General features: G+C 41.3%; 1 protein-coding gene across 2 annotated transcripts; it reads right to left on the reverse strand.

Moving 5' to 3' along the window:
• Positions 1-530: 530 nt before the first annotated feature.
• On the reverse strand, positions 531-14,477 carry osbpl7 (oxysterol binding protein-like 7). 2 transcript variants are annotated; one of them, XM_077551162.1, is made up of 22 exons: positions 14,037-14,477; positions 10,942-11,127; positions 10,721-10,858; positions 10,581-10,634; positions 8,459-8,572; positions 8,081-8,345; positions 7,835-7,953; positions 7,668-7,757; positions 7,484-7,507; positions 7,079-7,232; positions 6,191-6,285; positions 5,957-6,125; positions 4,935-5,081; positions 4,719-4,855; positions 4,488-4,625; positions 3,652-3,715; positions 3,498-3,576; positions 3,286-3,430; positions 3,071-3,221; positions 2,413-2,539; positions 1,354-1,476; positions 531-1,276 (listed from the first exon to the last, which is right to left on the reverse strand). In XM_077551162.1, the coding sequence occupies exons 2-22, from the start codon at positions 11,071-11,073 to the stop codon at positions 1,168-1,170; spliced, it is 2,574 nt and encodes an 857-aa protein (XP_077407288.1). In that variant the 5' UTR covers positions 11,074-11,127; positions 14,037-14,477; the 3' UTR covers positions 531-1,167. The 2 variants fall into 2 exon arrangements, with proteins under 2 accessions (XP_077407288.1, XP_077407289.1); XM_077551163.1 differs by lacking the exon at positions 7,484-7,507 and having other exon boundaries at positions 14,037-14,475.
• Positions 14,478-14,733: the final 256 nt, after the last annotated feature.

Below are 14,733 nucleotides of genomic sequence, written 5' to 3' on the forward strand. Positions count from 1 at the left end.
TTTTTTCACATAATAAAAACTAAATATGAACTTTGTCAGGATTAAAAGTGAAAGATATTTAAAAAATATTATTACATTTAAAAATAAATTATTTTTGCTCGGTCCCGGGGACCCCATTTGGGGAGCCGCCACATTACAATCTAATCTGACATTAAAACAAAATGGATGCAAAATGACTGCATATAAAATGTCTTAATATTACCCCCCCACCTCCCACCCTCCCAAATGAAATATTTTTTGTTACAGTATTTATTGTTTGTGTTCAGGCAGCATCGTGGGCAAGTGGTTAGCAAGTCCGCCACGCAGCTGTGAGGTGTCACGTTTCATGTTTGCGCTATTACAATCACACTTTTGAGGTCACAGCAGCGTCCCGTATATTTAAACATAATAATAATAATAATAATAATAAAAGGAGCTGCTGCACATATTTGAAAGATGAAATGAGCAATAATCCTCTCGTCAATCCCAATTTATAAAGTGAGATTTCTAAAAGGGGACACGTGTTATTTATTCAAGGTGGCACAATGGAGTATTAGTGTACTGTTGTTTTTTATTTTCTATTCAAATAAAGCTTAAAGGAGACATAGTTTGCACTTTTTTTTTCCCACACACAGTTCCCAGGTGTCTTAACAATATGTCTGTAGAAATGTTCACTTAGCTGCAGTGCTTCCAGTACCAGTCTATGAATGTGACTTTTTTTTTTTTTTGTCCAATCATATTTCAGCAACTGTGTTGCCATGTTAATCTAATCTGCCCAGGGAATTCAGAATTAGTAATGCTGTCCGATGTAATTTATAAACAATATTAGCAATCGGACTGCTTGTTCAACCAATCAGATTTCAAATTCATCAGCAAGCTCGCCCTCGATGACGTCAACATCCTTCCGTCCTCTGATTGGTCGACAGACCAATCTTCCATAGCACGTTCCCATTGAAGATTTTCTTTGTTAAAAGTGTACATTTCTAAAAGTGAGTTCACACTTGTGTTTGCAAAGATTACAGTCATCTAGAAAAAAAAAATATTATATATTTTTTTTATAAAAGTTGAATAATAGTGATAGGCTGCCATGATCCAGTCACGGCCGACCACGAGGGGCTCAGCACATCAGCGCTTAGCTCCGCAGCGGATCACATGTGCTTTTGTTTTTTCTTTTTTTGTGCAGTAACGTCACCACAGCGTTATACATGGGAGCGTCGCAAAGCCAGGGTCCTCTCGGAGTTTCCAGTAAGTCCCGTTCGTCAACCACACGTCGCGCCCGCAAGAGTCTCGGGCTTTTCTGAAATGACAACACACCATTTTTGGTTTAAATGGGGGGGGCGTAACGGCCAATTTGTTTGAGGGATGTGAACTGACTTGAAGAAAGCCGGGACGTGCTCCTCTCCTTTCTTGCCGAGCTCCTTCCTCCTTTCCCTCTGCAGCTCCTCGATCTCATCTTTCTTTCTGTCCGTCTCCTCCACTTGTCCCTCCTCCAGCATCCTGCTCACGAGACACAGAACGGCTTGTCAAGAATGTGGCAGCTTCCTGCCCGTTTGGTTTACTACTTCCTGCCTGTGTTATTTATTTTATTTTTTGTTTAATATATATTTATTTTATTTATTTTATTTATTTTATTTATTTATTTATTTATTTTAATTCAAATCAAATACAATACAAACAATTGAAGCTCTTCCTGCCTGTGTTACCAATGTCCTGTTTGTGTATGTAACTTCCTGTTTGTGCTTCTCCATTCCTTCCTGTTTGTGTTCTTAACTTCCCTATTTGTGTTTGTAACTTCCTGTTTGTGCTTGTAACTTCGTATTTGTGCTTCTAAATTCTTCTTTGTGTTTGTAAATTCCTCTTTCTGTTTTTAACTTCCTGTTTGGGTCAATAACTTCCTGTTTGTGTTTTTAACTTCCTGTTTGTGTTTCTAACTTCCTGTTTGTGCTTCTAACTTCCTGTTTGTGTGTCGTTGTTATTTTTTGCTTTCTTTATTCATCCAAACGCTAACATCCAATTCAAACTGAGCACTTCCTGCTTGCGTTTTTAACTTCCTGCTTGTGTGTGTAACTTCCTGTTTGGCAAGGTGGCTAGAAACGCATTACTCTTACTCTGTTACATTTACTTAAATTAAGTAACATTTTTGGATAAATTGTTTTTATAAGAATAGTTTTAATACAACATGTTTTACTTTACGTACAGAATTTGTACGTTTTATTTTTGTCAATTTAATGTTCATACTTGGATTGAAAAAAAATCATATGTTCACCAGTTACTTAAATAGTACTTTAATATATATATTTTTTTTTTTTACTGAATACTTACTCTTACTCGGGTACTACTATCGTAAAGTATCTAATACACAAACTATATTTGGCGACTCTATCCATGCTGCCTTTGTGTTTCCGGCTTGAATTAGTTTGCAACTTCTCTGACCTCTGGTCGGGGCGCAGGCGACTGTCAGTAGAGGGCAGCAAAGGTTTGAGGTCCGCTGTGAGCTGGTTGAGCTCCATGGCGAAGGCAGAGAAGCCGTAGTAGATCAGATGGTCTTTGGGTTGAGGATCTGCAAGGTGAGGCAAACCTCTCAGGTGAGGAAGTTGAAGAAAGGACGCAGTGCAAGATAATTAACTCATTCACTGCCATTGACGGCTATAGACGTCAAAAAAATTCATTTGAACTGTTTCTATTAGTTTAACATTTTTTCCCCCACTTTTGTTAACAAGAGTATGAAAACCTAGAAAGACAGATATAAAATTTGTGATTAATCGTGAGTTAACTATTGAAGTCATGCAATTAATTACAATTTAAAAAATGTAGTCGCCTGACGCGATTTCAAAAAAAAAAAAAAGATTTAGAATAAAAAATTAGGGGCGTCAGGCGATTACATTTTTTAATCGTAATTAATTGCACGACTTCACTAGTTAACTCACGATTAATCGCAAATTTGATATATGTCAAATAAAAAAAATTCTTAACTTAAAACTTGTTAACAAAAGTGGAAAAAAAATGTGAAACTAATAGAAATAGTTCAAATGAATTTTTGACGTCTATAGCCGTCAATGGCATTAATAAAAAATAAACAAAAACAACTCACTTGGCTTCCAGACGCATTTGGGTGTCGGCAGCGTGTCACAGAAGATTCCCTCGTGCCACAGACCTCCAAAGCGGTGGATGACGCTTCCGCTCCGGTCCAGCACGGTGCCCTGGACCTCGTTTCTGTTCGCGTCCGAACCCCAGTAGCGAGACTGTAAGGAGCAGAGAGAGTAGTAGCATGAGTGCAGGGTGCGAAGACTTTTGCAACCCGCTCACCTTGACAAAAGTGATCTTGCAGGTGCACGCGTTGCTCGTCAGGTTGCGGATGGTGACTTCTCCGTAATGTTCCAGGTAGCGCTGCTGACTCAGCACGTTGTGGATGCACGTCACCACTTTGTTCCACTCGTAGTGATCTCCATAGCTGAGCATGACACCGCAAATAGCAAAGTCAACCAAGTTCCTCCGAGGTTTCATGGAGCCTGGCTTACCTGGGAATGGTGACGTTGACCATTCCAGTCGGCACGATCTCCAGTGACTTTCCCCAAAACTTGTTCTTCCACCTCTGGTCTGTTTTGGGAGATAAATTGAGCTGAGGGCTTTTGCTCCACTTTCATTTCAGTTCCTATGATCGTGAAGTGTCACCTTGCCAGAAGGAGAAGTTGTCTGATTCTGCGTGGCAGGCGGAGATGGGAGGATGGTGGCACACCTGATTCATCAAAATACAGAAAAACTGTAAGATCACCAACTCACAGGTGGTCTGATTCATAAGGAGAGGGCAAAATATGGACAATCAAAATAAGAGTCCAGTTTCACTTTTTTTCTTTTTTAGTTTTCCTTAATTGGTTGCATTAGATCGTAATGCTCTTGTTAACAAAAGTGGAAAAAATTTAAACTATTAGAAATAGTTCAAATGAATTTTTGACGTCTATAGTCGTCAATGGCAGTGAATGAGTTAATTTATTTTTTTTGTATTTATTATGCACTGTATGAATGGCATGGCCCACTTGTATCTTTTGTGACCTTTAACTCTTTGACTGCCAGACGTCTTCAGAAAAGGGATGCCGTGGGTGCCAGCCGATTTAAGCATTTTTGACTGATCTTTCAAGGGCCACAGAAAATGATGTGTTTGGACTATGGAAACACACATACTAGCAAATGAAAGATTGGACTCTCATCTTTCATCAGAAAAAAAAGTTTGTTTCTACCTTATTCCGTTTTTCAGTTATCAACAATAGAAAATGGTTAGTTTCACCTCTGTTTTGAAAAAAAAAACGTCTTTTAACGTCTTTGGCACTCCTCCATAGGATTTTACTAAACATTATTTAACGTTTTTGGCAGTCAAAGAGTTAAGCACTAAAGTTGACCCACACCCTATGGACAGTCCATGAACAAAAGTATTGGGACACACCGTTCCCTCGTCTAATCAATCAGATTGGACTGGAATTCTTAGAGGCCTTTGGATGAGAATAGTTGTTGACCTGCTCGCTGATGAAGCGAAAGCCACGGTCGTCCCGCACGCACTCGTAGGTCTCCCCCAGGACGGGGTTGAAGGGCTTGTAGCGGTTTCGGAAGATGGCGGTGGAGTAGCCCGAGATGGCGAAAGCGGCGATGTAGACCTGACGGAGAGACAACAGCTGTCATATTATATTTGAAGACATTTTTTTATTGTTTCTTTCATTATTCTCTATTGCTTTTTTCCTTTTGCGTACCATCCTGTGGTAGGGGTCTGCTGTGGCACTGGCGGTGTCGAGCAGCTGGCTGTACTCCAGCTCCTCGCACAGTCGCTGCAGCAGGTTGACGGGCTCGTTGAGCGGGGCCGGCATGGACACGCGAGCCAGGTCTTTGCCTGCGCCACAACATGCGATTTTTCAAAGCGTTTATGGCCACTCTCAGGCGGTGTCAATTTTGAGTTTGCTGCACCGCACCGATGTTGTTGTAGAGGATGGCCATGAGGCCCACGTGACTGTTGTCCGGACACGGCGCAGGAAGCGTCGCTCGCCTGCCGCTGCTCGTCGGCGCGACACTTTGGGGAGTCCGGGAAATGCTGGCGCGGTACTTGCGGGTGGCGGATACTGTCCAGAACAGGAAGTGGAACGTGGCATTACATTTTTCAAACTTTTCGGGTCTGGGGATTGTTAGCTCTTTGACTGCCAAAAACGTTAAATAACGTTTAGTAAAATCCTATGGAGGAGTGCCAAAGACGTTAAAAGACGTTTTTTTCAAAACAGAGGTGAAACTAACCATTTTCTATTGTTGATTACTGAAAAACTGAATAAGGTAGAAGCAAACTTTTTTTTCTGATGAAAGATGAGAGTCCAATCTTTCATTTGGTAGTATGTGTGTTTCCATAGTTCAAACACATCATTTTCTGTGGCCCTTGAAAGATCAGTCAAAAATGCTTAAATCGGCTGGCACCCACGGCATCCCTTTTCTGAAAATGTCTGGCAGTCAAAGAGTTAAAAGACTATCTTTGTCTTCCGCGTGTTCGTTGTTGTTCGGGTAGAGAGAATGTTGATTTTCTGAATACAGACTGGAGATCGGGGAACAGGTCCTTCGAAGGATTTATTTTACAGAATATTCTGGACACAAGTAAGTTTACAGACAAGTGTGTAGTTACAGCGGACTCACAGCATTCTTGTACTAGCTTGAAAAATCCTCAGAAAACAGCCCTGAGTTCAACACACATGACGACAGCCGCAAGTCGATAAGACTTTTTCCACTTTTACAGCATATCGTCCAATACACATTGACTTCAACCCCAGACACTGGCCCATTGATGGGCCCCCCCCAGACATCATTCAATACACTCACCAAGCTCTACTGAGGAAATTAAAAACAGTTATGACTAAACTAAAACAATTATAACTAAATCTGGGCAAAAGACCCTCAACAGGATCCCTTACAATGAAATTTGTAGTCAATTGTAGTAAAGTTGCAGGAGACTCACAATGTCCTTCCTCCGGCTCTGAGTTGGACGTGCTGGCGTCGCTCAGTCCCGACTCATCCGACACGTCGGAGGAGCTCCCGAAAAGGAAGTCGTCGCTGGCGTCGAAATATTCGGCCGTCGACTCTGCCACCGAGGGAGGTCTGTGGGACGAGCGCCTCCCTGCTGCCACCTGCAGGGAGGAAGAGAAGCAAATCGAGCTCCAGCGCACTTTCAGGGGAGCCGGTGGAGGTTCACCTCTTCCGTGTGGACGTTGTTGTTTTCCCAGACTTCCAGGAGCTTCTGTCTCTCTTGGCACAGTGAGTGGTGGACCGTTTGGAGGGTAGCCAGGACTGACGATAAGAAGAATGTACACACCTTGATTACGCTATTTTTTGGTGTGTGTGCTAAATCTCACTAAGCCTACTATGAATGTTTTAATTGTTCAGCACCTTGAGTTGCATTTTAATGTACGAAAGGTGCTATATAAATAAAGTTTGATTGATTGAACCCTAAGCCGTCAACCTTATGTTGTCTCCCGATAATATAATAATACAAATTTAACTCATTCACTGCCATTGACGGCTATAGACGTCAAAAATGTATTTAAACTATTTCTATTAGTTAAAAAATGTTTTCCCACTTTTGTTAACAAGAGTATGAAAACCTAGATTTTTTTTTTATTGCATTAGAACAGAGTTAACTAGTAAAGTCATGCGATTAACTCTTTGACTGCCAAAAACGTTAAATGACGTTTAGTAAAATCCTATGGAGGAGTGCCAAAGACGTTAAAAGATGTTTTTTTTTTCAAAACAGAGGTGAAACTAACCATTTTCTATTGTTGATTACTGAAGAACGGAATAAGGTAGAAACAAACTTTTTTTTCTGATGAAAGATGAGAGTCCAATCTTTCATTTGGTAGTATGTGTGTTTCCATAGTCCAAACACATAATTTTCTGTGGACCTTGAAAGATCAGTCAAAAATGCTTAAAATCGGCTGGCACCCATGGCATCCCTTTTCTGAAAACGTCTGGCAGTCAAAGAGTTAATTACGGTTACAAATTGGCGATTGCCTGGAGCCCCTAATTTTTAATAATCTTTTCTTTAAAAAAAAAAACGTCACAAAAAAGATCAGCTGCGCGCTACCTCGCAGCGACACGGCGCAGATGTCCTGCTGGATCTTCTTGCCCTCTGCAGATGAGGCGGCGTTAAGGGGGGTCAACTGGGAGTAGACATAGTCCGGGATGGATGGAACGGAGGCGCCAAAGTGGGAGGAGCTGCTCAGAGGGCTGGAGGACAACTGGACAAAACGAACACAGCAGTCAGGTCAAGAAGTCCAAAGAAACCACCCAGAGAAACTAGTCTGCAGCACCACAGTTTAGTACAACACTCAATGTGTTTCCATTGTCCATTGTTGTACCAAAATAAGCACTTTTTTTTTTGCAGCCTTGACACTAAAAGGGGCGGAGCTAGACAGTGACTGGTGTTGATTGGTAAATATAGAGCAGTCACAAAATTGCACATCTCAGGATCTGCCCACTAAACACTCACCGATTTTGTCATCCTACGAACAGGCTTTTGGATTGGAAAGATTTTTTTTTTTAATTGTCCTGTTTGTAATACGGATTGTACACTTTATTACCAACAAACAAAAAAACTCTGATTCAGGGGGCAAGTAAGTAACTTCTGAGTATAAGCTATGTCCCAATAGTTTTGACAATTTGTGACTTCTCACCATCCCCAGCGCTTCCACTCTGGACAGGGTGCGAGAATGACCCCATACTCTTCCTGGTTTTTGCTTCTTTGGCTTTTCCAGGGAAAGATTCTGTACTCAGACACACAAAAAACATGATCAAGAGTTTTTTTTCCCAGAAAAATAACACTAAATATACACGGAGGCACCTGCGTGCTGATGATACGCTGCAGTTCCCCGTTGGTGAACGTCTGGCCCGCCTCCAGCAGCTGCAGCCTCTGGATCAGCCGGTTCAGTTCGGAAAGGTCCAAATTGCAACGGTTCAATTCTGGGAGAAGACAGTGGATGAGCCTGCTGTCGCAGCATGTGGCTCTCTCGAGTAACTATCAACAGTGGTATGTTTGTAAACATGAGGCAGCATCAATATGATGAACACAAAGTTAAGCGCGATGCACCTTGAGCGCAGGTGTCGGGCGGAGGGTTCTGCTGCAGCCACGCCGACACTTTGCTGTTGACAGAAGCCTTGGCGGAGGTCTGCGGGAAAAACTTTGGCTGTCCGCCAAGGAAGGCGGCGTCGGGCGTGACCGTCAGCAGGTGTCCGTTATTGTGGACGACGCCATGCCCCGCCGCCGCCGCCGTCGCCGCCGCCTCGCTCTTCTTGTACGAGCGATGCGCCTGCAGCTTGGTCACCCAAATGTAGAAGAGCTCGTTGCTCTTTGCCTTGAGTCGCACGGGAAACATTTAACGTCTCTTTCCAACATCAAAGACTCATTTTATAGATCACATTATATATAAAGATATTTTTTTGCCAAGTCTAAAAACGTGGCGTTTACCTTCATGTGATACAGAATGTCCCCAGCGTCCAAGTCAATTCGGTTGGACTTCTTGTTGATGGACATGACAGCACTGCTGATGTCCAGAGAGCCTTGCACTCTTCCTATGTACACCTGTTAGCATTTTTTGTTAGCATACAATCTCACATATGATGCAGTATTTCGTGTTAAAATCACAATAATAGGATTTTTACGTTTGTATGTTGTTTGTTAGCATTTTGTGTTAAAATGTGTTTGCTACAGACATTATAGTAGGATGTATGAGTAATATGACAGTGTAAAGTCTTCGTCACGGCCAAGTCGTCTTCGTCACAGCCAAGTCGTCTTCGTCCTAACCAGGTCGTCTTCATCATAGCCAAGTCGTCTTCATCACAGCCAAGTAGCTATTGTCACAGCCAAGTCGTCTTCATCACAGCCAAGTCGTCTTCGTCACAACCAAGTCGTCTTCGTCACGGCCAATTAGCCAATGTCACAGCCAAGTCGTCTTCGTCACAGCCAAGTCATCTTCATCATAACCAAGTCGTCTTCGTCACAGCCAGGTCGTCTTCGTCACAACCAAGTCGTCTTCGTCACAGCCAAGTCGTCTTCATCACTGCCAATTCGTCTTCGTCACAACCAAGTAGCCGTTGTCACAGTCAAGTCGTCTTTGTCACAGCCAAGTCGTCTTCGTCACAGCCAAGTCGTCTTCGTCACAGCCAAGTAGCCGTTGTCACAGTCAAGTTGTCTTTGTCACAGCCAAGTCGTCTTCGTCACAGCCAAGTAGCTATTGTCACAGCCAAGTCGTCTTCGTCACAACCAAGTAGCCGTTGTCACAGTCAAGTTGTCTTTGTCACAGCCAAGTCGTCTTCGTCACAGCCAAGTCGTCTTCGTCACAGCAAGTAGCTATTGTCACAGCCAAGTCGTCTTCGTCACAACCAAGTCGTCTTCATCACAGCCAAGTTGTCTTCATCACAACTAAGTTGTCTTCGTCACAGCCAAGCCGTCTTCGTCACAACCAAGTCGTCTTCGTCACTGCCAAGTCGTCTTCATCACAGCCAAGTAGCCGTTGTCACAGTCAAGTCGTCTTCGTCACAGCCAAGTCATCTTCGTCACAACCAAGTCGCCTTCGTCACAGTCAAGTCGTCTTCGTCGCAGCCAAGTAGCTATTGTCACAGCCAAGTCATCTCTGTCACAACCAAGTCGTCTTCATCACAGCCAAGTCGTCTTCGTCACAACCAATTCGTCTTCGTCACAGCCAAGTCGTCTTCGTCACAGCCAAGTCGTCTTCGTCACAGCCAAGTCGTCTTCCTCACAACTAAGTCGTCTTCCTCACAACTAAGTCGTCTTCCTCACAGCCAAGTTGTCTTCGTCACAGCCAAGCCGTCTTTGTCACAGCTAAGTCTTCGTCAGAGCTACAGCCAAGCCATAACCCCAGCCAAGTCATGGCCACTCCACAGTAAGTCAAGTCAAGGCAAATCAGGTCCTGTCGCGTCATGCTTGTGCCAGTCATGGCGACAAGTCTAGTCGCATTTGATATAGCATTTTGTGTTTAAATCGTAGATGCTTTTGTGAGATGTTTTAGGAGGTTGTTGTAAGTGCCATGTTAACATTTAGTGTTAGCATTATATATTAACATGACATGTTAGCGTGACATGTTCTGTTGCTAGTACTTTTAGCATACATGAGCAGGATGTGTTAATGTGTTAGCATTATATCGATACATTACATGTTTGGGTAGTAATTTTTTAAAATCAAGATAAATGTATTTAAATTGTGCTCGTGGGACGCAAATGTAGGATGTAGTTTGAGATAGCCTGACATGTTAGCATTTCATGTTAGCATTGTGTCTTTACAGACATGTTAGCAGAACGTTTTCAGAAGGATGTATTCATCTTACATGTTTGGAGTATTTATTAGTATCAGGTGTTAGCATTTCAGTATTATGAGTTTACATGATTAATATATAATAGTAGCATGTGTTAATCATGTGACACGATACCATATATGGAAGCAGAATGTTAGCAAATTACATGTTAGCATACTGTACAGAGTTAGCATTTTACGTAGCGATCCCAAGACAAGTTAGCATGATGAGTTTATGTAAATATGTCTATTCAGGATATGATATTTGATATGCACTTACATCTTGTTGATTTTTACAATATCTCAAGATCCCCGCCTCCAGTACAAAGTATCGCTGTATAAAAAAAAAGATAAGAAATATTTAAAGTGAAAAGTTTGATGAGCATTTTGAGGACTGGCCATAAAATAAAAAGCAGTCACTTTGTGCCAGCCTTTAAGCGGCCACTTCCTCCTCTTGAGAAGATAACCTTCACAGACGCCTGGCGTGCGCATCTCCTGAGTGTGTTCCCCCGCGGCGTTCACTTCTACTTCGTCGACCACTTCCCAGTCTTTGATCAGCTGAAAGAAAAAAAACTTAACTTTGACGCCCGTTTTGACAGAAGGCGCTAATGTTTCGTTTTTTTTTTTATAACGGGCCTCACCTGTCGCGAGTGTCGAGACGACAGCGTGCTGCTGCTCCGGGAGTGCGGCGTTTTGGTCCACGTGGGCGACGACTTCTCCAGGCCGCTCGCCAGCGACTGGCTGCGATTGAGGGCCGAGCCATAGGAAGTCATTTTGGAGCTGTTATGACCTCATGCAACGTACCCCGCCAACCATCTACAGGGATTCTGAAAACAAGCAAAGACTGACAACTTTGTGGATAAAACGTTAAAACTGCCTTTCACCATTTGAGTTTTCCTGAATTTTTTGGCCATGTACAGTTAGCAAGCTAGCCATGCCTACAACGCGAAAATACACCTGGCTCTTAAGAGTGCCTCGTCGTCAACCACGAGTGTGCGCACGTCCCACAGAAAAAGGGGGAATATATACATACTCACCCACATACAAAAAAAAAATAAAATAAAAAAAAAATATATATATATATATATATATATATGTGTGTATATGCATATATATGTATATATATTTAAAAAAAATAATAATAATAAAAATAAACATTTATTAATTTTTTTTAATTTATTTGTTTTTTTAAAAAAAGGAGAACAATGATGATGTCAAATCGAATGAACAATACTGAGCTCTCCTGGGAAAGGAAAAAAAAAAGAAGAAAAAAAAAAAAGAAAAAAGAAAAAGGGGGAATAGTGAGGAGATGAGCGGGGGGGAAAAAAAATCTATTATATCTATATATCTAAAGTCTCCGACTTGACAGTCAGCGTGTGGACTGGGGCTTAGGTTTGCTGTGGATGCATTAGAGTGCCCCGTTATAGGCTGTGAGTGTGTGTACACATGTTGAATGCAGACCATTCCAAACAATCCTTATTTAGGTAACCTGTACACCTTTAAAAAAAAAAAAAAAAAAAAAGTGGATTTAGTTTCCAAATATGGATTTTTTTTAAATTAAAGATGAATGATCGTTCACCAGCACTAAAACATGATCAAGTTGCGTCTTGCTTCCAACGAGGTGCCCTGTCAAAAGACGACAGGACACGTGCTGCTATTAGCGGCACCAGCACGTCCCCGGCGTTTCCCAGCGCGGCTGCCAGGAGGATTACTAACTTTGTCTTAATTGGTTTTTCAAGCAGACCTTTTTAGCAACACGAGTAACCACATGCTGCAAATGCATGCACTCGCACATGCAAATGGAAAAATCTCCCGGCACGCCAGCACAAATATAAGATACTGCAAAAGGGTTGGAAATAGGCATTTTTGGACCAATGATATAAAAACGTGACTATTTCCGAATGGATCGTTATGGGCTACTTTGTGACTACATTTTGGTGAAGTTCCTTTTCCTGTTTATGATACCGGTGACCTCTGACAGCCCAAATCGTCCCACAAGAAGTGCACATGCTTTCCCCCTGGCGTCAGGTGTCCCAATACTTTTGAGTCCTGTGTTACATAAGCGGGATGAGAGGAAGCGACCTCGCAGGAGGAGGAAATGGGATGAGAGGATTTGGTGGCGAGCTCGCTTATACACACAAATCTCCACAAGACGTTTTTTTTTTTATTATTATTTTTTTAACTTTCAACCAGACTTGGGCAGTCGCTTGATTTTTAAGATGACTTGAAATTTAATTTTTTGGTGACAATTTTTTTCCCCCCAATATATTGTCAATTTAAATCCATTTTCCGAACCCCTTTTTAATGAGAAAAAGTTGTTCATCTCAACCCAACATGGCCGCCAAAGCGTTTCCCGTTGATTTGACTTTTTTGCAAGATGTCAGCGCTTTCTTTTCAGCGTGCGGTTAGTTGCGCTAAGAGGATATCGCGGCACCATCTTGCTTGTCCACCCCACAAATATTTCTGAGATAAAAGTCCACTCTTGAGCGCTCGGGCTGAATGACATGATGTCAGCGTAGGGGATTTCGTCTTAAGACTTTAATGCCAACATATTTGACTTATTTTTACATGATCAATGGAGAGTAAGAAGTTTAATACCATTATACAATTATGGCAATAATGTAATAACAAAAGCAAACTATAAAATGTACTGCTTATTTTATAGATGGTTGTGAGTTCATAATAGTAATAGTCTATAATAATTTGTGCTAATTGTTTTATGAATTGATTTTTTTGAACATATTTGTAGATGAGGTATAGCATGTAAAACAGTTTATTTAAAAAAAAAAATTCAATTTTTCAGCGTTCATTTCAAAATTGACCAAATATTTAAACAATTTAAATATACAATATTCTGTCTGTTTTACGTGCTGATGTTATTTATTTTTTTTTACAATAAATATAAAATGATTTTAGTAAATTGTTAATTTACTGTAATGAGTCTTTTAATGTTTACAATTAATAAAATGTTTAAAAAAAAATCATGTTAATTTCCATAGCATTGTTTTACGTGCTGATGTTATTTTTTTTACAATAAATATAAAATGATTTAAGTAAATTGTTAATTTATTGTAATGAGTCTTATAATGTTTACAATTAATAAAATATTTAAAAAAAAATCATGTTAATTTCCATAGCATAATAGTTTTGCATTATTTCACTACACTTAAAAAAAAATGGATGAACTCCAAATTTAAAGGCAACAAACTAATTTTAAGTTAAGCAATTTAACCAAGTGTTTTGCTTTGGTGAAAATTGGCTTTCCTGCATTTCACAACAAAGAGGAAGACTTTACAGAATCTTATCTTGAACCGCAACTTAAAGATAAGTGAAAATTCAACAACTTGCTTATTTTGCTGTGCAAACTCACAATATTGCCTTAAATATCAATCATTTGTTTTCAAGTTTATCCAATTTAAATGAGTTTGTTTATCTCACTGTATTTAATGAGACAAAAAACAAACAAACATTGTAACTAAACTATTTCTGGGGGGTAAAAACATCTAAATGGGAGCAACAAAGACTGCAGGACTCTTGATCATGGGCCGGATTAAACAACCGAGTGGTCTTCCTGACCCCTAACCCTGACCCTAAACCTAGATTGTTTTTGCTGAGTTAAACATTGATCTGATAAAATCTGCTTTATTTAATAAGTCCTTGCAGTAATCTAAGCATATTAAATGTAAAACACTTTTTTTACTTCATAGAATAAAAACACAAGCAAAACATGACTTACCTGGATGTCAGATACGTGGATCATGGTCCTTCCTTCACGAGCAACCGAAGGGTCCACTTTTGCAGAACCAGAACCATCAGGTCCGGTGTGCTTGTCTACCCCTTCCACGCGCACGTCAATCACTTCGCCATACAGGATGCGCGTTCACGGGGATGCACGCGCCAGGACGTCCTGGACGTGATCCGCATTAGTGGGATTTACAGCAGGCAGGCCCCGCCGAAAAGCAGGTGGGAGGTGGAGTTGGTGGGGGTTCTACACCCTCGCCACTCTGGTGCACCTCAGATTAACACGCACTAATCTGAGGATTAGCGGGCCAGGAGCTGCCGCTGCTTGTGCGCTTGTTAGACGACGCCACCTACAGGCCGCACGGTGTCATCACAAGCCAATTTTACAGGACATTTTTATGTACATTTTACACTACAATTCTAAGTTATATATATTATTAACTTCACGTGTTTATTGTTGTGATAATACTGAGAGGTACGCTGGTGTTAAATAAAAGTAGACCTTGTAATCAGAGGTGGCAAATCCAGGTCCAGAAAGTAAAAACGCTGCCAGTTTGGCTTTAGCCCCTCGTGCTAGCTAGCTAGCTCCCTAGTTAGCTCCCCGGGTGCTTGTTTACCTGCTAGGGAGCTAGCTAGCTAGCACGAGGGGCTAAAGCCAAACAGTTGGCAGGGTTTTTACTTTCCGGATCAGG

Source organism: Vanacampus margaritifer, chromosome 18 (genome assembly GCF_051991255.1).
Source record: "Vanacampus margaritifer isolate UIUO_Vmar chromosome 18, RoL_Vmar_1.0, whole genome shotgun sequence".
Classification (NCBI taxonomy): domain Eukaryota; kingdom Metazoa; phylum Chordata; class Actinopteri; order Syngnathiformes; family Syngnathidae; genus Vanacampus; species Vanacampus margaritifer.

Excerpts from the sequence above, each read along its gene's own strand:
- osbpl7 (XM_077551162.1), bottom strand. The coding sequence starts at position 11,073 with ATGACTTCCTATGGCTCGGCCCTCAATCGCAGCCAGTCGCTGGCGAGC. Across the intron at positions 10,635-10,720 it reads CGCTTAAAGGCTGGCACAAA|CGATACTTTGTACTGGAGGC; the intron begins GTGACTGCTTTT and ends TTTTTTATACAG. Across the intron at positions 1,477-2,412 it reads CGCCTGCGCCCCGACCAGAG|GATGCTGGAGGAGGGACAAG; the intron begins GTCAGAGAAGTT and ends TCTCGTGAGCAG.